Source organism: Panthera uncia, assembly GCF_023721935.1.
Source record: "Panthera uncia isolate 11264 chromosome D3 unlocalized genomic scaffold, Puncia_PCG_1.0 HiC_scaffold_8, whole genome shotgun sequence".
Classification (NCBI taxonomy): domain Eukaryota; kingdom Metazoa; phylum Chordata; class Mammalia; order Carnivora; family Felidae; genus Panthera; species Panthera uncia.
Genome location: NW_026057586.1, coordinates 63,810,721 through 63,832,699, shown reverse-complemented (window position 1 = coordinate 63,832,699; position 21,979 = coordinate 63,810,721). Strand labels below are relative to the sequence as shown.

The window sequence follows — 21,979 nt, the reverse complement described above, 5'->3', positions numbered from 1 at the left end:
GCCTGGGAAGGGCCCAGTGGCAGGGAGAATATGCTGAAGAACCAAATCTAGGAGAGCACTGGAAGAATCAGGGCCCTTGGCTGGGTTAGCTGGGCTGATGGGGACTTGGGAGGAATGGGGCCAGAGAGCACAGTTACCATCAGTGAGATGCCTCTGAGGCATCCCAGTGGGGAGCCACTTAATTAGTTGTTCAGAGGGAAGAAGGTTGGGGGAGAAAGGGGAGGCAGCAGGGCTGAAATATGACAGTCAGCAACATACAGAGGACAGAGTAGCTATTTTTTACCTTTTGTTTATTTTTCAACTAGGTAAATTATATGTGCAGTACATGACTTAAAATATACAACAGGGTGAAAGTCTCCCTCTAGCCCTTCCTCCTCTGCTCCAGGCCATCAGTTCCTCTTTCCAGGGCAGCACTACACCCAGAGACACTCCATGTATGCACCTTATATTCTACATCACGTTTTGACTTAGCAATGCATCTTGGAAATGGCTCCTTACTGGTATACATAGGGCTGCCCCTCTTCCTGTAAAGGCTATCATGGTTGATTTAACCCCCTGCTGCTGGGATATACCTGGGTTACTTCTAATCTCCCATTATTTCACCAGACAGATGGTCTTACATTTTGCTTAAGTGCTTGCCAGGATTCTTATGAAAGCAATTGCTGGGACACAGGGTTTATATATATTTATACTTTGATAATACTGCCTACATACTAACAATCTTCTAAGGGAGAAATCTTATAATGAACCAGACAGATAATCTTGTCAAGTGTTTAAGTGCCATTATTATTATTATTATTATTATTTCTTCTTCTTCTTCTTCTTCTTCTTCTTCTTCTTCTTCTTCTTCTTCTTCTTTTTTAATAAGCTCTACACCCAATATAGGGCTTGAACTCACGACCTCGAGATCAAGAGTCATGTGCTCTTCTGACTGAGACAGCCAGGTGCTCCTTAAAGTGTCATTTCTATATTCTTTCTGAACAGTCCAGATTCTTTGTCCATTTTCTATTAGACTCTGTCTTGTTAATTTGAAAAATCTGCCCTTTTTTGGATGAGTTGAAATTTTTTCTTCTACCTCAGATCTTTTGATTTTATGATGCCTTTTGTCATGGAGAAGTCTGTCTGTTTTGAATGCAAATTTCTCATTTTCTTTTTTTGCCTGTGAGTTTTATGCCAAACTTAAAACAGCTCTTCCCTATGAGGGAAAAACATCAAAAACATTTATCCAGGGGGCACCTGGGTAGCTCAGTCAAACATCTGACTTTGGCTCAGGTTATGATCTCACAGTTTGTGGGTTTGGGCCCCGCGTTGTGCTCTGAGCTGACAGCTGGGAGCCTGGAGCCTGCTTCCGATTCTGTGTCTCCCTCACTGCCCCTCTCCTATTTGTGCTCCCTCTCTTTCTGAAACAAACAAACAAACAAACAAACATTTAAAAACAAAAAACAAAAAAAACCCAGGGGCACCTGGGTGGCTCAATCGGTTAAGCGTCCAACTTCTGCTCAGGTCATGATCTCGGAGCTCCTGACTTTGAGCCCCACATCAGGCTCTGTGCTAACAGCTCGGAGCCTGGAGCCTGCTTCTGTGTCTCCCTCTCTCTCTGCCCCTCCCCGGCTCACACTCTGTGTCTCCCTCTCAAAAATAAATAAACATAACAAAAATTTTAAAAACAGTCCAACTTTATGTTTTTCAAGAGGACTAACCCATCATCACCTTCCCCCACTTGGGAAGCCATCTCTACCACATACAAAGTTTGTGGTAGGCTTGTGTCTGTGTTCAAACCTCTCATCTTTCCCAGTAACATTCCAACATTTCTTCAGGCACCAGGAGCCTGGATTACTGCAGCTCTGTTACATGCATTAACTAACGTAGGGTAGGGCCAGTCTCCTTTCATTACCTTCTCAACAATTTCCTGGCCTTGCTTGCTTTTGAAAATTTGGACTTTAGAATCAGTATGTGCAATTCCCGCCCCCATAAAGTCTCTTGATTTAAAAAAAAAATTTTTTTTATGTTGGGGCGCCTGGTTGGCTCAGTCGGCTGAATGTCTGTCTTCAGCTCAGGTCAAGATCTTATGGTTTGTGAGTTGGAGTCCAGCGTTGGGCTCTGTGCTGATAGCTCAGAGCCCGGAGCCTGCTTCAGATTCTGTGTCTCCCTCTCTGCCCCTCCCCTACTCGTGCTCTTTCTCAAAAGTAAACATTAAAAAAATAAAATAAAAAATTTTTAATGTTTATTGACTTTGGGGGGGAGGGAGGGGCAGATAGAGAGAGGGACAGAGGATCTGAAACAGGCTCTGTGCTGATAGCAGAGAACCTGAGGCAGGGCATGAACTCACAAACTGAGATCATAACCTGAGCTGAAGTCAGATGCCCAACCAACTGAGCCACCAGGTGCCTCAAGTCTCTTGATGTTTTTATAGGGAATGCATTACACATCTAGACTCATACAGAGAGAGCTAGCATCTTTGTGATGGACACAATGGACTCTATCTCACAAGCCAGCCTCTGGGTCTCTTTGCAGGTCTTATAGGTCACCTGCTCACAGACTTGACACTCGCACGTTATGTCTAATTCCTAGATATTTTACTCCATGCATACACTCTCAGGGGGTGCTTTCCCACTCTGTGGTACCCTGACTCACTCTTTGGGGTATCCAAGCATTGCATGGACCTTGACTAGATCCTGAATGGGGAGGGGTGGGAGGAGACAGAAAACATTTTGAGGAAAACTAGGGAAATCTAAATATGAACATCAGATAAAATTATGGAATGACTGTAAATGTTCTTAGATTTATAATGGTACTAAAGATATACCAGAGAAGGCCCTTATTCTTAGAAGTGCAATAAAGTATTTCCAGTAAAACTGTCATATCTGCAACTTACTCTGAAGTGAATATGCAAAATGTTAACCAATGAATCTAAGCAAAGGTCACAGGTGTGTTCACTCCACTGATCTTGCAGCTTTTCTATAGGATTGATATCTTTCAAAACAAGAGTTAGGGGGGCGCCTGGGTGGCTTGGTCGGTTAAGCGTCCGACTTCAGCTCAGGTCATGATCTCACGGTCCGTGAGTTCGAGCCCCGCATCGGGCTCTGTGCTGACAGCTCAGAGCCTGGAGCCTGTTTCAGATTCTGTGTCTCCCTCTCTCTCTGTTCCTCACCTGTTCATGCTCTGTCTCTCTCTGTCTCAAAAATAAATAAACGTTAAAAAAAAAACAAAAAAAAAACACCAAGAGTTAGGGAGGGAAAAAAAGGCCAAAAGAAAAATAAAATATGCAGGCACTCCTTCTGGTTTTGTTGTTTTTAACCAAAAATGGGTGCTTAATTCTTTATCATAGTCTTACCCCTTTTCTGTAACACTGAAATTATGTCAAAATAAAAACTTTAAAAGGGGAAAAACTTTTGAAATGATGTCCATACCTCATACCTATTAGGATGGCCCACTACCAAAAAAAAAAAAAAAACCCAAAAACAAAAACAAAAACAAAGTAACAAGTGTTGGTGAGAATACAGAGAAAATGGAACTCTTCTGCATTGTTGGAGGGAATGTTAAACTGATGGCAGCTGCTGTGGAAAACAGCATGACAATTCCTCAAAAAATTAAACATAGAATTAACATATGACCCAGCAATTCCACTTTTGGGTACATACCCAAAAGAACTGAAAGGAAGGTGTTAAGAAGGTATTTGTACATCCACATTCATAACAGCATCATTCACAATAGCCAAGAGGCAAAACAACCCAAGTATCCATTGAGAAATGAATGGATTAACAAAATGGTATATTCATACAATGAGACATTGTTCAGCCTTAAAGAGGAAGGAAATTCTGACACATGCTACAACGTGAATGAAACTTGAGATTATGCTAAGTGAAAGAAACCAGTCACAAAAGGACAAATACATAGGATTCCACTTATAAAAAGTTCTAGAGGGGTGCCTGGGTGGTTCAGTAAGTTAAGCATCAACTCTTGATTTTGGCTCAGGTCATGATCTCAAGGTTCATGGGGCTCCACGCTCAGTGCGGAGCCTGCTTGGGTTTCTCTCTCTCCCTTGCTCTCTGCCCCTCTCCCCGCTTGCATGTGTATGCACATGCACACATGAGCTCTCAAAATAAATGTTAAAAAAAAAAAAGTTCCTAGAAACAGAAAGTGAAATGGTAGGGCTGGGAGGAGGGTATGGAAAGTTGTTGTTTAATGGGTGCAGAATTTCAGTTTTGCGAGATGATAAAGTTCTAGAGACCCCTTCCACAACAGTGTGAATACACTTAACACTATTCAGCTGTACTCTTAAAAACTCTGGGTGGCTCAGTTGGTTAAGCGTCTGACTTCAGCTCAGGTCATGATCTCTCAGTTCATGGGTTCAAGCCCCGCGTTGGGCTCTCTGCCGTCAGCTCAGAACCTGCTTCAGACAGTCTCCCTCTCTCTGCCCCTCCCCTGCTTGCACATACATGTGCATACTCTCTCTCTCTCTCTCTCAAAAATAAACATAAAAAAATGGTTAAGATGGTAAATCTTATCGTATATGCTTAAAATCACAGCAGGGGACCAACAAAATAAATGCAGGGCATGACCACCACAGAACACTGCAGAATCATAATGAGGGCTGCCTCTACTGCTAGGATACCATAACCAGATGTCCAGTAAGCTCCCTCTGATGTCCAGTGAGGAACATTCCCAACATGAGCTTGTTCAGGCCCCCAATCCCTGGTCCAAATCCTAGAGGCCCAAGTGTGTTTCAGAATTCAAAAGGCTTCGGGGCGCCTGAGTGGCTCAGTCGGTTGAGCGTCCGACTTCAGCTCAGGTCACGATCTCGCGGTCCGCGAGTTCGAGCCCCACGTCGGGCTCTGGGCTGATGGCTCAGAGCCTGGAGCTTGCTTCTGATTCTGTGTCTCTCTCTCTCTCTGCCCCTCCCCCGTTCATGCTGTGTCTCTCTCTGTCTCAAAAATAAACGTTAAAAAAAAAAATTTTTTTTTAAATAAAAAAATAAAATTAAAAAAAAAGAATTCAAAAGGCTTCAACTGGAAAAACACTGCACCCATGCCATGTATGATGTCACACCCCTGAAGGGCCTAGGTCAGTATCTCATATCCAAACTCCTTAATATTTCCAAGTATATTGAGTGGGATAAAAATAAAATAAAATTAGGGAGGGAGCCAAACCATAAGAGACTCTTAAAAACTGAGAATAAACTGAGGGTTGATGGGGGGTGGGAGGGAAGGGAAAGGAGGTGATGGGCACTGAGGAGAGCACCTGTTGGGATGAGCACTGGGTGTTGTATGGAAACCAATTTGACAATAAATTTCATATATTAAAAAAAAAACAAACGGAGAATAAACTGAGGGTTGATGGGGGGTGGGAGCGAAGGGAAAGGGGGTGATGGGCACTGAGGAGAGCATCTGTTGGGATGAGCACTGGGTGTTGTATGGAAACCAATTTGACAATAAATTTCATATATTAAAAAAAAAAAAACTGAGAATAAACTGAGAGTTGATGGGGGGTGGGAGGGAAGGGAAAGGGGGTGATGGGCACTGAGGAGAGCACTGTTGGGATGAGCACTGGGTGTTGTATGGAAACCAATTTGACAACAAATTTCATATTAAAAAATAAAATAAAATAAAATAAAATAAAATAAAATAAGCCTCCTATGAGTTTAGGGCAAGTTTTGTGGTTCAGTAAATTTGTACCAAAATTAAAAAAAAAAAAAAAAAAAAACCTCATAGAAAAAATGGCAATGTGGGAGAACCCACCTTTCCCTATCCCCCACAAAATCAACCACTAGACAGCTACCAACTAACAAAAATAGCTCTAAAGAGACCCCCTGAACACATTTATGACATTTTGGCAATGTGATACAACAACAAAAAAACAAAACAATTTGTCAATTTCAGGACCAGTATTTGCAAAAATAAACAGTGTACGGATGAATAGGAACTTTTGAAAATAGTTACCATGGGGGGTGAGGGGGAGGTGGGGAGATGATATGGAAGGAAGGGCAGGGGTAAAGTGGTGCTTTCAACTTTTTTCCCACATATTCAAAAAGTATTTTAGCTGTGGGAATGGATGCTGATGTCTGTGGAGGGCTACAGACAAGGTCCCCTTTGAGCGATTAAGGACGACTTGCATTATAAAAAAGATTCTCTGACATGGAAACAAAGCCTCCCTGGGCTAGGGTCTGCTGCTTTGCAAGTAACATTAGGGACAGTGGTGCTCTGGAGCTCTGTACTGAGGTCTCACTGAACACGTCATGCTGTCATTCACAAACAAGCTGAAGTTTTCTTGTGTGTTGGCTAATCTCTCCAATTTTGATACCTGTGTTATATAACTCTCTTTTTTAAAAATTTGGAAACTTCTGGGACGCCTGGGTGGCTCAGACGGTTGAGCATCCAACTTCGGCTCAGGTCATGATCTCGCAGTTTGTGAGTTCGAGCCCCGTGTCGGGCTCTGTGCTGACAGCTCAGAACCTGGAGTCTGCTTTGGGTTCTGTGTCTCCCTCACTCTCTGCCCCTCCCTGCTCGCACTCTCTTTCTCTCAAAAATAAATAAACGTTAAAAAAATTTAAAAAAAAATAATAATTTGGAAACTTCCTTTCTCTTTATCTGCTATGAAAAAGCTTAAATGGCATTACAGTTTGTTCATAAAAGGGATAACTCCCCAGGATGTGTCTGGGCTTCATGCTTTCGTGGAAAATAGAACTTTCTGTTTCAGGCATGAAGTTCTATCAATACACACTTTGTAGAAAATCATCAGTTTTATTCAAATTTTCAAAATCACAGACATTGAGTTGACTGTCTTACATTTCACAGTATGAAAACAGGGAGGGATACATGACCCAGAGAGGCCACATACAGTACAGAACACTTGAGCCACCTGACACACAGCCCAGGAGTAGATAGGGCAAAGCAGGAGAGGGTTACAGGAGCCAAAAGATTAGTACAGTGGACAGTTCTTACCACAAACCAAAAAACCAAGACCCAAGATCACGGTTTAGTCAATCCCTAAACCCTGCAGAGTGCATACCAAAGGAGGCTTCCTGTAGGGGGCGCCTCTTAAGAAAACTGCCATCCAGCTCTTTAACCCCAAGAGGTCAGCAGCCACCTGCAGGGAGGAGCTAGCCCTGAGAGGCAGGGGCTGGGAAAAGGTGCAAGACAAGAAGAGCAAGCTCCCCAGAGGAAGATGCACCTCAGCTGGGCCTGGAAGATATCACTGCAGGGCAGGAAAGGCAGAGAAGGGCAGCACTGCTGAGTAACAGCAAAAACAGGGGCAAGAGAGCCTGCCCATGTCTGCCCTAGGCCACCACTGGTCATGTTCTGTATAAACTCTTTCGGGAAAACAGGAGGCCGACACTTATACCATGAAAAAATATTTCACTCAATCTGGGGCGCCCGGCTAGATCAGTCAGAGGAGCATGTGACTCTTGATCTCAGGGTCATGAGTTCAAGCCTCACATTGGAATAGAGATTACTTAAAAAACAAACAAAAAAAAAAACCCAAGAACTATAACCAATACTTGAAGATGAAACAATCAGAATCAGAACTGGAATGGGAATCAGGCAGCCATGGCTGGGGCTCACTCCTGAGCCTCCTCTCACAAGCATGCAATGAGGGCAGTGGCACCAATTCTTCCCAATGTGCCAATGGCTGGGATGGGGTCATGCAGGAAGCCATGAGAAACCCCAAGGGACAAAGAATCCAGGGAGGAAGGAAGAAGGTCAGAGACTTAGGCCCTCAAGGTGAGAAGGTGTGGGCCAGAAGGTCAACGGCCAGGGAAGGGGCACAAAAGGCACAATTCCTCACACCACATGGCTATGTGGACACTACATATACAGGACTGACCACTCAGCCTTGGTCTTGGCACCCGCTCGGGTGGGCTTCTAACCAGCCTTACAAGAACACCACTGGGGGAGGGGGGCACTAAAAGACTAAGGTATAAAGTGCCACAATGTCTTAAAAAAGGCGTGTATGGGGGCGCCTGGGTGGCTCAGTCAGTTAAGCACCTGACTCTTGATTTCAGCTTAGGTCATGATCCCAGGGTCATTAGATGGGGCCCTGTTGTCAGGCTCTGCACTGTGTGTGGAGCCTGCTTAAGATTCTCTCCCTCTCCCTCTCCCTCTCTCCTTCTCCCTCTCTCCCTCTCTCCCCCCTCACCCACCCCTCCCTACTGGCATGCACACGAGTGTACTCTCTCAAACAAAAGGGGGAGGCATGTATGTGTGTGTGTCTGTGTGTGTGAAGAGAAAGGAAATATGACAAAATGTCAACAACTGGTATTAAGATGTTCGTAATATTCTTTCAACTTTTCCACAGATCTGAAATTTTTCAAAATGAAATATTGGGGAAACCAGAGTAAAATAGAACAAAAATGTGTTTTATACCAAGATATAGAAAATTCATTTTATAAAACACAACAAAGTCTAGCATTGACTTTTTAAAAAAACAGGAAGAAAGGGGGGCGCTTGGCTGGTTCAGTCAGAAAAGCATGCGACTCTTGACCTTGGGGTTGTGAGTTCGAGCCCCTTGTTGGGTATAGAGATTACTTAAAAATAAATAAAAGAGAAATAGGAAAAAAGAGAAGGTGCCCCAAAAACAAGACAGCTGGAAGAAAAACAGATTCAAAAACCCCTCAGTCCCACTCACTGTTGGGGAGTCATCACAACAAGCAGTGGGAGAAGCTCGGGGAGAAGCAAGGGACTTGGCAGCTTCTGGCTGGTCCCTCCCACCAGATCACTGTGGGTGCCAACACAATACCTAGTGGAGCCAGGACTACCTGTTACCTTGCTCGTAAGAACAGAACACGTGATGTAACTCACCTGAAGTAATCGCAGGACGCAGCCAGCAGGATTCGATGGGCCTCAATGTGTCTCCCCTCCACCACCAGGACCACATCAAAGAGGATGCCACTGTCCCGGAGAGCCAGCAGCCCCCGGAGCAGAGCCTGGGAGTGCTGTGCACTCCGGTAAGTGTTGTTGACACAATGAGGGTGTGAGGGCTGCACAGGCAACTTGCACAGCTGAGTGAACTCCTGCTCCTCTGCCATCCTGACCACCACACCAGACCTCACCACTGCGGCTGTCAGCTGGCAAGACAGAGGGGACACAGAATAAGCCAGGGAGGTAACACCACACAATACACAGACTGGCCAGCTCTTCTCCCAAGTGGCACCTGCTGCTCCTGGCACTTTTGTTCCTCCCACCAGCACACCTGTGCTTCCTCTGTGGGTTTTTTTTTTTTCTTTTTAAACATTTATTCAGTTTTGAGAGATAGAGAGTGAGAGTGGGGGAGGGGAAGATACAGAGGGAGACACAGAATCCGAAGCAGGCTCCAGGCTCTGAGCTGTCAGCACAGAGCCCGACTCAAGCTGGGCTAGAACTCACCGACAGTTGAGATTGTGACCTGAGCCCAAGTCAGCCATTTAACTGAATGAGCCACACAGGTGCCCTGCCCCTGTGGTCTTAAACCCCTGAATTTCCTCTTCCCTCCCACTGCTCATCTGAACCTGGAGCCTCCTTCCTGATGACCTGCGTGTCCCTTCATCTCTAAGATTCTTCATTAAATTCTATCTCCTTTAGCATCTCTGGGAAACAAAAGGTTGTGGAAACAGACTGACCTTGGTTGGGGCCCTGGCCCTACCACAGATTCACTGCATGACCAACCTGAGTTCAGGATCCTCAAATGAAAAAAGGGAAATAAAATCACCCTTCCTGTTGGGAAAGTCTAAAACTGGTAAACAATGAATATAAAGCATCAGCACAGAACAGGTTCTCAAGAGCTCTTCCTCTCTGCCATTAAGAAAGAACAAACCTTGGGTGCCTGGTGGCTCAGTTGGTTAAGCGTTCAACTTTAGCTCAGGTCTTGATTTCAAAGTTCATAAGTTTGAGCTCCACATCAGGCTCTGTACTCACAGTGAGGAGCCTGCCTGGATCCTCTGTCTCCCTCTCTGTCTGCCCCTCCTGTGGGTATGCTCTCTCTCTTTCAAAAATAATAAACATTAAAAAAAAAGAGCCTGAGTATCACAGCTAAGCATCTGACTTCAGTTCAGATCATGATCTCAAGGTTCGTGAGTTTGGGCCTTGCTTCAGGCTCTCTGCTGCAGAGCCCGTTTAAGATCCTCCATCTCCTGGTCTCTCTGCCCCTCCCGCAGGTGTGCACCCTCTCTCTCTCTCAAAAATAAAGAAACATTTAAAATAAAATTAAACAAATGAATAGATAAATAAAAGAACAAAACTGGGGTGCCTGGCTGGCTCAGTCAGTAGAGCATGCAACTCTTTAATCTCGGGGTTGTGAGTTCAAGCCCCACATTGGGTACAGAGTTTACTTAAAAAAGAGAGAGAAAGAGAAAGAACAAAATTGGGTTTCATCATGTAGAATGGGTGCATAAAAATGACAAGAGACCTGAGTGGTGACCAGGAGACCCAGAGAAGGGTCCAGGACTTGTCTTCTTTTACCAAGATTCTGAGTCAAGCACAGTAACTTCAACTAGACCTGCTGCATTCAAGATATCTGCATCATGTTTTTTTTTTTTTTTTCAACGTTTTTAATTTATTTTTGGGACAGAGAGAGACAGAGCATGAACGGGGGAGGGGCAGAGAGAGAGGGAGACACAGAATCGGAAACAGGCTCCAGGCTCCGAGCCATCAGCCCAGAGCCTGACGCGGGGCTCGAACTCACGGACCGCGAGATCGTGACCTGGCTGAAGTCGGACGCTTAACCGACTGCGCCACCCAGGCGCCCCTGCATCATGTTTTTAATTCAAGGTTACTTTGTAATAATTGAGTCAGCGTGTTCAAAACATGCACACAATATGAGTTGGAGCCTCAGAAACCCAGTCAGTAAAACAAACCTACCTCAAACACACTTGGGTCACTCACTCTGAGTTAGGGGATTACCCAGTCCTGCACTGCACTGTGGGACTGAGCTACGCACTCTCCAGGCCACAATACTGTCACACCCAGCCAGCAGGCAATAGCCCAAGGGGCACCTGCCTCACTGCCTGTGAACATCTGCCTCCCCCACCTACCACCATTCCACTATCCCCTCCCCCAAATTAGTTTCTTCTCCAATTCCCTTGGACTGTATCTTTAGGAGAAAAAATTATAGGGGTGCCTGGCTGACTCAGTGGGCAGAGCATGCAACTTTTAATCTCAGGGTTTTCAGTTCAAGCTCCACATTGGGCATGGAGTCTACTTAAAATTAAAAAGAGAGAGACAGAGAGAATAAAAAAGAAAAATAGATTCTACTATAAAACTTGCCAAAAGGAAGAGGCCTCCCTCCTCACTACTAGAGCTCAAGAGCACCCCTTGCTACTGCCTCCCCCTTCCCCTCCCCCTCTTCCCTACTCCACCTGATTGCTTTGGACTCATTGTTGTTTCCCATCCAACATATTCAATTCCCCTCTGTGCTGGCCCCCTCAATGTACCTCCTGGATTTGGGACCTTCACCCATCCACTTCTTCCTTCCCACCCCAGACTGGCTCATACACAGACAGCCGAGGCCAAGGGATATCCCCCACTAACCACTTCTGACCTGATATGCTGCTGCATGGCAATGCCCTCTTTTCTGATCTCTTCCCTTCAGCCAACACACTCTGTCCCAGCCCTCCCCCTCTTTCCCAAGAATCTCCCCTATATTCCCAAATGCAATACTCCAGTTTCTCTTCAGATCATATAAATCTTTTGCCTTTTAGCAAATGCACCTCCAGCTCAATGCCTAATCCAGCCAGCAGCCCTCTCCATTGGTCTAGTTTTCTTATTCACACAGCCACCATTTCCATGTCAGAAACCTCATGGTTTCAATGTTCTCTGATCTCTTTTCCTTTTTATACCTTGTGTCCTATCAGACCCTCTAGTTCTGATTCATTCTCTCCCATCTCAGACGCCCATCCACTTAGTCCTCCATGGCCACCACTCTGGGTCAGAGACCACAGTAGTGACACTCCAACTGGTTTGCTTCCTCCTGTCCCATCCTCCTGAGTTCCCCTGCTGAGGCTGCAGGGAGTCCCCAAATGCCCAATGAGTATACCACCTGGCTTCTCAAGCACTAGCTCCCTACTGCCTTCTGCTTAGATCTCCCTGCTATCTGGCTCAAAATGTTCCTTCCCCTATACCGTCACTAGCCCTAGGACCAAAAGGGACATGAGTCATCCTCTGAACACCTTCAGACTCCCACCTAGGCCTGTTTCTTTATAACCCCATATTGGTCAAGGTCTAGCTCAATCACTTCTCCCTCTGTCACTGTATCAAGAACATGACAGGTATGCTCCATCAATGCAGCTGTTCTAGCTACTCACCAGCTAAGGCTTTACCTCACCCACATCGCAGAACCCCATGGCTGTCTAATCACAGTCCTGCTAATCACAGGACTCTGGGCACTTAGCTCATCTCCAAGCCTCAGCTTCCTCCTCACTACCATGACCATTAGGGAGTCAAGAGGGCCTCCGTCTCTAGTGGTGGCAATGGCGACTGACTACTCCAACAGACATCAGTCCCCAGTGAGTCCCCACACTCTGTGAGCACATCAGCACTTCTGCCCCTTTGGGAAGGGATCAATGGTAGCTACACTTACTACAAGTCCAGAATACAGTACAATGAGAAGACTGCCTCCTTGGGTAAGCCAAGCACATTCACCAAGCACAATTAAGGAACTAAGCTAGGTGCTGAGTGCAGTGTGAAGAAAAATGAACCGACTTCCTGCTCTGAAGGAGCAAAGCTTGGAGCACAACACATTCACAGCCTTGTTCATATGCTAGCAAGCACTGGCCACGACCAAAATGTCAATCCTCAGAGGAACGGATGCTGCACACAGTGAGCTGACAGAACACTAGATATCAGTTAAAATGAGCAAACTAGAACTCATGCTATAGTCATGACCATGGAGAAATCTCAAAGCCGCACAGAGGAACAAGCACACCACAGAATATAGTACAGGAAGTTTGAAAACACCCAACAAAATGCCGTTCAATTTTACTTATAGATAGGTGTTATGGTATAAGATAGTATAGACACGTTAAAGGAATTCAGGATCATGATTATCTCCAGCACGGAAAAAGGGAATGTTTTCTTTCTTTAAAACAAACAAAAAACAAGACAAAACATCAGGATCTGATAGGGAGAGGCGGTGAGTAACTTTTCTGTCAGTATGAAATATTTAAAAATTACATTCTCTGGGGCGCCTGGGTGGCTCAGTCGGTTGGGCGTCCAACTTCGGCTCAGGTCATGATCTCACGGTTTGTGAGTTCGAGCCCCGCATCAGGCTCTGTGCTGACAGCTCAGAGCCTGGAGCCTGCTTTGGATTCTGTGTCTCCCTCTCTCTGCCCCTCCCCTGCTCACGGTCTGTCTCTGTCTCTCAATAATAAACAAATGGTAAAAAAATAATAATAATAAAAATAAAAATTACATTCCCAAACTTATTTTTAATATGTTCACATGATTCAAATTCAAAAGGCACAGAAAGGCATATTGTGAAACTTAAGTCTCCCTCCAAATTATGCCCCAACCAGATCCTCTCCCGGAAGAAAACTACTATTCTACCTTCCCTTCAGGGGGCATCTAGATTTGAAGGCAAATCTGTAAATCTACACCATTTCACCCTTTATTAACTTTTGCATATGAAAACTTAATATCCCTCCCACAGTCTATTGTATGGATAAAGCATATTTAACCAGTTCTTTTCAGAGAGACATCTGGGTTTCCTCCAATTGTTTGCTTTTGCAGTTACATACTGAAAATCCTTTAGATGTATGTGCCACACATGCAGCAGTGATCTGAGGAAAATGTTCTAGATACAGAACTGTTGGATCATATTAATTTTAATGTATATTTGTCATTGTAAGGCATATGGCCAAACTGCCCTCTATAGAGGTTATACTAACTTATTCTCCCACCAGCAAAGTATGAGAACCTGATTCTAACCACTGTCTTGCCCACCAACAGCATTTCTTTTCACTCTTTGTTGACTTAGATGAAAACATCATTTCAGGGGTGCCTGGAGTGGCTCTGTAGGTTAAGCACCCAACTTGGGCTCAGATGATCTAGCAGTTTGTGTGTTTGAGCCCCCAGTCAGGCTCTCTGCTGTCCTCTCTTCCCCTCTCTGCCCCTCCCCCACTTGTGTAAGCCCACAGGCGCTCTCACTCTCTCAAAAATAAACATTAAAAAAAGACAAACAGCATTCCATAATATAATTATACTTCAGTAATTGACAAAGCTTCAAAAAATAAAAAATTAGGTCAAATGCAACACTTGGGATTCCTTTCCCATGTCATTCTTTATTTGAAATGTTCTTGGGCGCTCACTTGGTGTCACCTTCTTTTTCGATTCATTTTACAGAAGTTATTCTATCATGAAGCTCTTCCCTAGATTAAGTTCCCTCTGGCTCCAGAGCATTTCTGATTCTACTCATCACAAGCAAGGTCCCTCCATTTTGTGTTGTTCAAAGTTTTTGAGGTGAGTAGGAAGGAAGCTTTATGTCCCAAATTGAAAGATGTAAAATGCTTTTTTATGAACTCATGGATGAGAGTCAAAAGCATTTTCAGAGAATTTTCAACTCAATACCATTCAAAAAAAAATTTTTTTTAATGCTTATTTATTTTTGAGAGAGAGGGAGAGCGCGAGAGCGCGGGCCCACCAGCATGCGCGCGCACACACGAGCAGGAAAGGGGCAGGGAGAGTAGGAGACACAATTGGAAGGAAACAGGGTCCAGGCTCCAAGCTGTCAGCACAGAGCCCGACGTTGGGCTCGAACTCACAGAACTGTGAGATCATGACCTAAGCCCAAGTCGGATACTCAACCGACTGAGCCACCCAGGTGCCCCAACTCAACACCATTCATTGTGCAGGCACCCCTCAGGTCTCTGTAGAGCCCCAAAACAGCGTCTGCACTCAATGAACCCCAATCCTTAGCAGCATGAAGCAAGGTCTGCAATACAGGGAAAACGACAGTCGGGAAGAGGAGACGAGGGAGTGGGTACTAATTTCCAGAGTGTGGAGCTATCACAGAGGTGCCAACTGAGGTGCTCTCTGGCATAAGTCTTCCAGAAAGCTGAGTTGGGGCATCTTGGCGCGCCAAACCTACGGCCCAGGCCCGGCCCCACGGACGCCTAGCGCGAAAGGGACCCTGGGCATCAGGCGATGGCAACTCCGCGACTCCAGCCCACCCAGGCTTGGAAATAATTAGAACCCGCAGCCGACGCTTCGGGGCCTGAGATTTTGCAATGACAGCGCGATCTCCGGCTTTTCTTGGGAAACCTCGCCAGCCAGCGAGGTTGGACTCCCTCAGCTGCAACCCGCGGGCCCCCGACCCTGGGCCTGGGTGTGCCGCTGAGGAAACTGAGGCAGGCAGGCCGAGGTCCAAGGTCACACCAGGTGGCAGCAGCCCAGCCCCGCCCCGCCCGCCTGTTGCAGAACCCGCCCGCGCGCAGCGCGGAGGGTCGCGGCTAGGAAGGCCCGCCGCAGGTGACAGGCCTTCCCGAGAGCTAGAAGGCCGGCGGGTCCCCGCCTACAAGCGGAGGCCGAGTACTTCTGCGAGCGCCAGCTCCCCACCCCGGGCCGCGCCCGGGGGTCCAGCCCGCCGCGCCCCCGCCACGTCAGGCCGAGGGCTAGCCTCAGGCCGCCACTCCCGCGCCTCCGGCCCGCGCCTGCCCCTGTGTTCCCGCGCCTCCCGAGCTGCTCACCCAGGCCCAGCGGCCGCCCGCCGCCTACCACCCGCGCTCTCTGCCGCTTGGCCCGCCCTACCCGCGCTTCGCAGCTCACCTGGTGCCGCCGCAAGCCGAGGCCGCACTCGCGGGAGGCGGGGGCGGGGCGGGCGGGCGGCCGCAGGGCGGGGCCTCAGCGAGTCACATGGCCGCGCTGCGCAGGCGCCGACAGGGTGCGCACGGAGACCAGGGGGCGCCTCACTAGGGGGCTGGGGGAAGGGCGCCCGGCCGGGGCAGGAGGAGGGGCGCCGCCCCAAGCAGCTCTTGTGCGGTTGCGGCTCCGGTCTTGGCTCAGTGGAGAAGGGCTACAGCTGCCCGGGTGAACGTGCGTCTCTGCATCTGGCTTAACTCTTCACACCTAGTGGGGCTGAACAAATGAATAAGTGAATAAATAGAGCAATGCCTTTTGGGGAGGATCGCGCCCGTAAATCTATTTCCTCCTTTCTTCTCTCGTTTCATCTCTCTTTCGCTCTCACTTATTCATCCCTCACTCATTCATTCCTTCGATCCCTTCGCTCCTTTATTCCTTTCCTCCTCATTATCTCTCTCACTCATTCTCATTCAGTCCATCTCTCACTCATTGCTTCCTTCCCTCCTGGTCCCTTTAGGCCACAGTGCCCCTGTTGATCGCCTGCCCTCTGCTGGATCTTGGAGAGAAAAGATGAACACGGTCAGAGTGAACAGGTATTTTCCTGTTTACTAAGATTCTGGAGTAAGTCCAATTCCCATTCCAAAGACCCCAGCAGTCTGCCAGGAGGCTCTTGGCGTTAATTTTTCCACACCTCACCTACAAGAGGATCTTGTCCTCCGAAGCTCGTTTGTAATTGCCCTGTCCAGAGGTTCCAGCCAGCAGAGCCTCCTGATAGATAAAGTTGGAGTCTTCCACACCGCTGTTGATGAGAGGTGTTATGGAGAGTGGTGGAGCTGTGGTGGAAGGATGTGGCTAGGGATGGCTCCTGGTTAAAAAGAAAGGTGTAGGGGAATGTAGAAGAGGAAGAGAGGCACTGTCCTGGCTGAGCCCACACAGCTGCCCAAGAGTCTAGACAAGGGTCAGGAGAGTAGGACCAGACTCCAGGACCGGAGGTTCCCAATAGGAGTGGACTTATGGGAAGGCTTTCTGGAGGAGGTGACCCCCTAGCTACACAACAAATTAGAATTTGGGGGGAGTGGGAAAAGCATTCCAGAATGAGGAGTGTCAGCAGAGGCACGAAGATGAGATCCAGAGGAATGAATGGTCCAGAGGCCACCAGGAGTTTCTTACCTGAAGGTAAGACGAAAGCAGACACTACCTCTGGAGGTGCAGGTGGATGTGACTGGGAGGGCAGCCTTCAGCCAGGGATGGCAGATGCCAAGGTGGGTTGCAGACTCTGGACTAGAGGATGGGAGGAGGCCAAGTGTAAGGGCAGCAGTGAAGCTATAGCCTCAGATGGGCAGGGAGTGCAGACAGGTTGGCGCTGGCTGGAAACCCGGGAAGGACACAAGTTCTCCACTGCACATGAATGATGTGGGAGGAAGAGTGAGCCCAAGAGATGGTGCAGAACAATGAGGCTACCCACATCACAAGGACATTGGAGCAAGAGCAGGTTTGGGGGAAGACTAGGCTCACTTTGGCCCCAGGCAGGGTAAGGAAACTACACATGTCCAGCTAAGGACCTTTCAGCCTAGAGGTAAAGTCATGGACATATCATGCGCTTTAGCCAGAGGTGATACACCGAACTAGTATATGTGTGATGAAAGGAGAGTGAGTTGAAGACAGAGCATGAGGCACATTGATGTTCCAGGGGACACCCAGAAAGCAGGAACCCATAGAGGAGACAAGGGAAGAGTAATCTCAAAGGTCCAGGTGTGAGGGTGGCCCCAGAGGGGACAGGAGGCAAAGCCCCTGGATCTGCTACGGGGAGGCCTTTGGTGTGTTTACAGGAGCCCTTCCCTTGGCGTGGCAGAAGCCAGCCTTCAGTGACTGAGGTGTGAAAGGAGGAGAGGACAGGGGGCGGGGGAAGACCGGAAGATGGCAGGGATGGGTCTGGCCTCCGACATGAGGACAGATGGGACCACAGCTTGAGAAGAGACTGAAGACAGCACCTTCAGGATGGAGGGAGGAGCTGGAGGGTAGAGAGAATGAGAATGAGTGAAGGGGAGCAGGCCAGGAGCAAAGTGGGATGCTGGCCAGGACTGAGAAGAGAGGACATTCCCAAGTCTTCTCAGAGCTAGAGCGACCATCATCTCAAAATGTACTCAGATCAGGGACTCCTGGATGGCTCAGTTGCTTAAGTGTCCAACTCTTAATTTTGGCTCAGGTCATGATCTCATGGTTCATGAGTTAGAGCCCCACATCGGGTACTCCACTGACAGTATGGAGCCTGCTTGGGATTCTTTCTCCCTCCCTCTCTCTGCCCCTTCCGCACTCTCTCTCTCTCTGTCAAAATAAATAAATAAAACTTAAAAGTTAAAAACAAAAAGATATTAGGAATTTCCAGTTAAGTGGAAATGGACATGAATGGAGAATACTCAAAAGAGGATAAACAAATTATTTAATGCCTGAGAGAATCATCAACATCAGTGAAAGAAAAAACAAAAACACAAATGATACAATAAATATATCAGTGAATGTTTTTTTGCAACATATATAACAGACAAAAGATTATTATCCAGAATAAATAAGGAACTTCTAAAAATTGAGAATGAGAAAGTCAACCAGCCAGAAAAATAGTAAAAGATATTTACTAGAAACTCACAGAAAAAGAAGTCCCGGTGGCTATAAACAAAGGAAGTCAAGTTCAATTTCATTAATAATCAGGAAGTGCAAACAATACACCACGTTTTCATACATTGTTAATGAAAAAATTAATCTGACAGTTGTTAAAACAGTAAGGAAGACTATTCAGGAAGGCTATTGTAATAGGGGTATGTCAATAGGGAAAGAGATCAGGCTCCACCCTGAATACAGCAAAGAGAGCTGGGGATTTATAGCCAAAGAGCAGACTGAGAGGATCAGTAGATGTAAGAGTACTAAAATCAGGCATTAGGATAGGGAGATTCTTGCTAAACTGGCCCACCAGGGTTATCAGAGCTGGGGGATGAAGAACTTGACTAGATATCAAAGGTGGAGGATGCTCCCTAAACTGACTTAGTAGAATTCTTTGCTAAGGCTGAGCTAGGTAGGCCAAGGAGGCCAAGGCTGAGGCCTGGTTGAGAAGAGGGCTCAGAGAAGCCTGACTAAAGTTCGGTCAAGGAGAGTCTCTTTGTCAACATCAGCAAGGCAAATATAAAATAGGATGAGATCCAGTGTTGGTTGGTGTGGGTAAGAATACAAACATTGCTGATAAGAATGTAAATCAGAATGACAAGTTTGGAGCACACGGTGGTTTTAAAATATATCTGCAAATTCTTTGACTCTCCTCCCTTCAAAAAGTAAAGCCCAAACTTCCTCTCCTTGAATATGGGCGGTACTTAGTGACTGCCTTCCAAGGAATGGAATGAGGCAGAAGAAAAAGCCTGTGGTTTTCAAGACCAGGCCTTGCAGCTTCTGTCTTGTTGAGCTTTTGCAGCTTCTGTCTTGTTGAGTCTGCAGCAAGTGAGCCACCATGTCCTGAAGACACTCAAGCAGCCCTAAGAAGAGGCCTCCACAGAACGAACACCTCTGTCAAAGCCAGCTACTAGCTTGCTGAACATGAGTGAACTGTATTGGAGGTCGATCCTCCAGTCTCTCTGCCAGACTATAGTCTTCTGAAGTCCCGCATCTACCTGGAACTTCAAGGGAGACTGAGCCAGGACCTGGCTAACCTTCCCCAGAATTCCTGACCCCTAAAAACTGTGAAAAATAGGAGGGGGACCTGGGTGGCTCAGTCAGCGTCTGACTTCGGCTCAGGTCATGATCTCACGGTTTGTGAGTTCCAGCCCTGTGTTGGGCTCTATACTGAGAGCTTAGAGCCTGGATCCTGCTTTGGATTCTGAATCTCCCTCTCTCTCTGCGCCTCCCCCACTCACTTGCGCTCCATCTCTCTCTCTCAAAAATAAGTAAATGTTAAAAAAAAAAACAAAACTGAAGGGCGCCTGGGTGGCTCAATTAGTTGAGTGTCCAACTTCAGCTCAGGTCATGAACTCGTGGTTTGTGAGTTCGAGCCCCACATGGGGCTCTGTGCTGACAGCTCAGAGCCTGGAGCCTGCTTCGGATTCTGTGTCTCCCTCTTTCTCTGCCCCTCCCCTGCCCATGCTCTGTCTCTCTCTGTCTCTCAAAAATAAATAAATGTTAAAAAATTTTTTAAAAACCTGTGAAAGATAGTAAATGTTTATCACTGCTGTCATAAACTGCTTGGCTGTGGAGTAATTTTTTATGCAGTAGCATTAGATAACTAATACCCTAAAACAATTGGCAGCAGCTATTACCATTTAAATAAAATGTAAAGCGGCTCTCTGCAACCAATGATTCCACTTCTGGGTGTCTGTATTGGAGAAATATCCCCAGAACGATGTAAGACAGCATGGCAGAGGATGTTTTCAATTGTGAAAAAGCAGAATCAAAGTGAATGTCCATCAATAAACTATGGTGCATTGGCACTGTGGAATGACCTATAGCAGGCGATCTAGAGGTGGTGATGTAGCAATAACTTTCAGTAAGTGACAAGGACAAATTGTGAAAAGATTTATATCCTAACATTTGTGCAGAAAACAACAAGAGCTTTGAGGATTAAAGCCATCCTAAACTTTAGCTCCTTGTCTCCATCAAGATGACTTCTTATTATGCCACACTGGGTGAACAGGACTTTATCCAGAAGGATGAGGTTGCAAATAACTGTATTGTTTCTTTCAGGAACTTCCTGAGAATCTATTTATCTGAACAATAGGCTATTCAACTAGCCCTAGCCACCATCAGAAGGAATAGTCCCATGTCAGTACAGCAGATAGCTCAATGTGTAGCAGATAGCTCAAGACAGGGTGCCTTCAAGACTTTTTACTCCTCAGGGCTGTTTCCAAACCCTCCTCTAGCTGTGCCCATCACCCCCAAACTATTATATATCAGGAGTTCTGCCCAATTCTACTCTGGCTCCAACACTAAAAGACCTGCCCCCACCAAGCCTTATAAATTCAGTTGACCTTGAAACAACTTGGATTGGAACTGCACAGGTCCACTTACACATGGACTTTTTATAGTAGAGTACTGTAAATGTACCTTCCTCTATGATTTTCTTTTAAATAAATAAATAAATATATTATTTATTTAAGTAGACTCCATGTCCATTGTGGGGCTTGAACTCACGACACATGCTCTACTAACTGAGGCAGCCAGGTGCCCCCTCTTACAATTTTCTTAATAATAGTTTCTTTTCTCTAGTCTACTTTGTTGTAAGAATACAGTATATAATAAGTATATAAAATAGGTGTTAACTGGCCATGTTATCAGTAAGAGTCCCAGCCAATAGTAGGCTATTAGTAGTTAAGTTTGGAGGACTTAGAAATGATTTCCAGATTTTCAGCTTCGTAGGAGTTGGCAACACTAACCTCTGAGTAGCTCAAGGGTCCGCTGTGTAAACATCCTGCCTTTGACCTCTTCCACCCACACAATTCCATTCTCTCACACACACACAATTAACAATAATTTCTTAATATCACCAAGTAGTCAAGGGATCACATTTCCCTATTATCCTATACACGTTCTTCTTTGTTGCTTTTTGAAGTTTATTTGAATCAATATCCAAACGAGGATCTCATACTCATAGTTCATATAGTTGGGGTACCTCGAAAGTCTCCTTTAATCTTTGAGTTCCCTTTCATGTTGTATTTTTCTTCTTGTTGAAGAAACCAGGTCCTTTGATCTGTAGTTTCACCCAGACTGAATTTTGTAGTCTACAATGTGACAACCGCTGGTGGGCATGCAAAGTGCTTTCTTCTTGGAAAAAAGTAGAAAATTGTAAAAATTATGTGATAGGCACTTAAGGAAAATTCATGCTTCAAGGGGTACTGTGCATTGTGTAGAATACACCCTTCTCATTTATCGGATTCTAGTCTTTCCTTACCCTAGCTGATTTACAACTCTGTCCAATGTAGATAATAGCAATGCAAAATAATTCTTGTCCGTAGACATGCAAATCATATCAGGTGGAGATTCAAATGGTTTCTCTTGCCCACTGCAGAAGAGGCCAGTTTTATCTCATTTACATATTCAGTGCAATATTCTCAAATACTAAAAAGCTGGTAATATATTACCAGCTTCCTCTTTCTTTCTTTCTTTCTTTCTTCCCTTCCTTCTTCCTTTCTTTCTTTCTTTCTTTCTTTCTTTCTTTCTTTCTTTCTTTCTTTCTTTCTTTC

General features: G+C 46.0%; 1 protein-coding gene across 1 annotated transcript in view; it reads right to left on the bottom strand.

Annotated features, from left to right (window-relative positions):
* Positions 1-15,782, bottom strand: part of KLHL22 (kelch like family member 22) — a 41,004-nt gene extending 25,222 nt beyond the window's left edge. Inside the window, exons 1-2 of the mRNA XM_049619739.1 lie at positions 15,732-15,782; positions 8,799-9,064 (exon numbers count right to left, since the gene is read on the bottom strand). Coding sequence (XP_049475696.1) covers positions 8,799-9,025 — 227 coding nt within the window. The 5' untranslated portion in view covers positions 9,026-9,064; positions 15,732-15,782. The remainder of the gene's footprint in view (positions 1-8,798; positions 9,065-15,731) is intronic.
* Between the last annotated feature and the right edge of the window lie 6,197 nt (positions 15,783-21,979).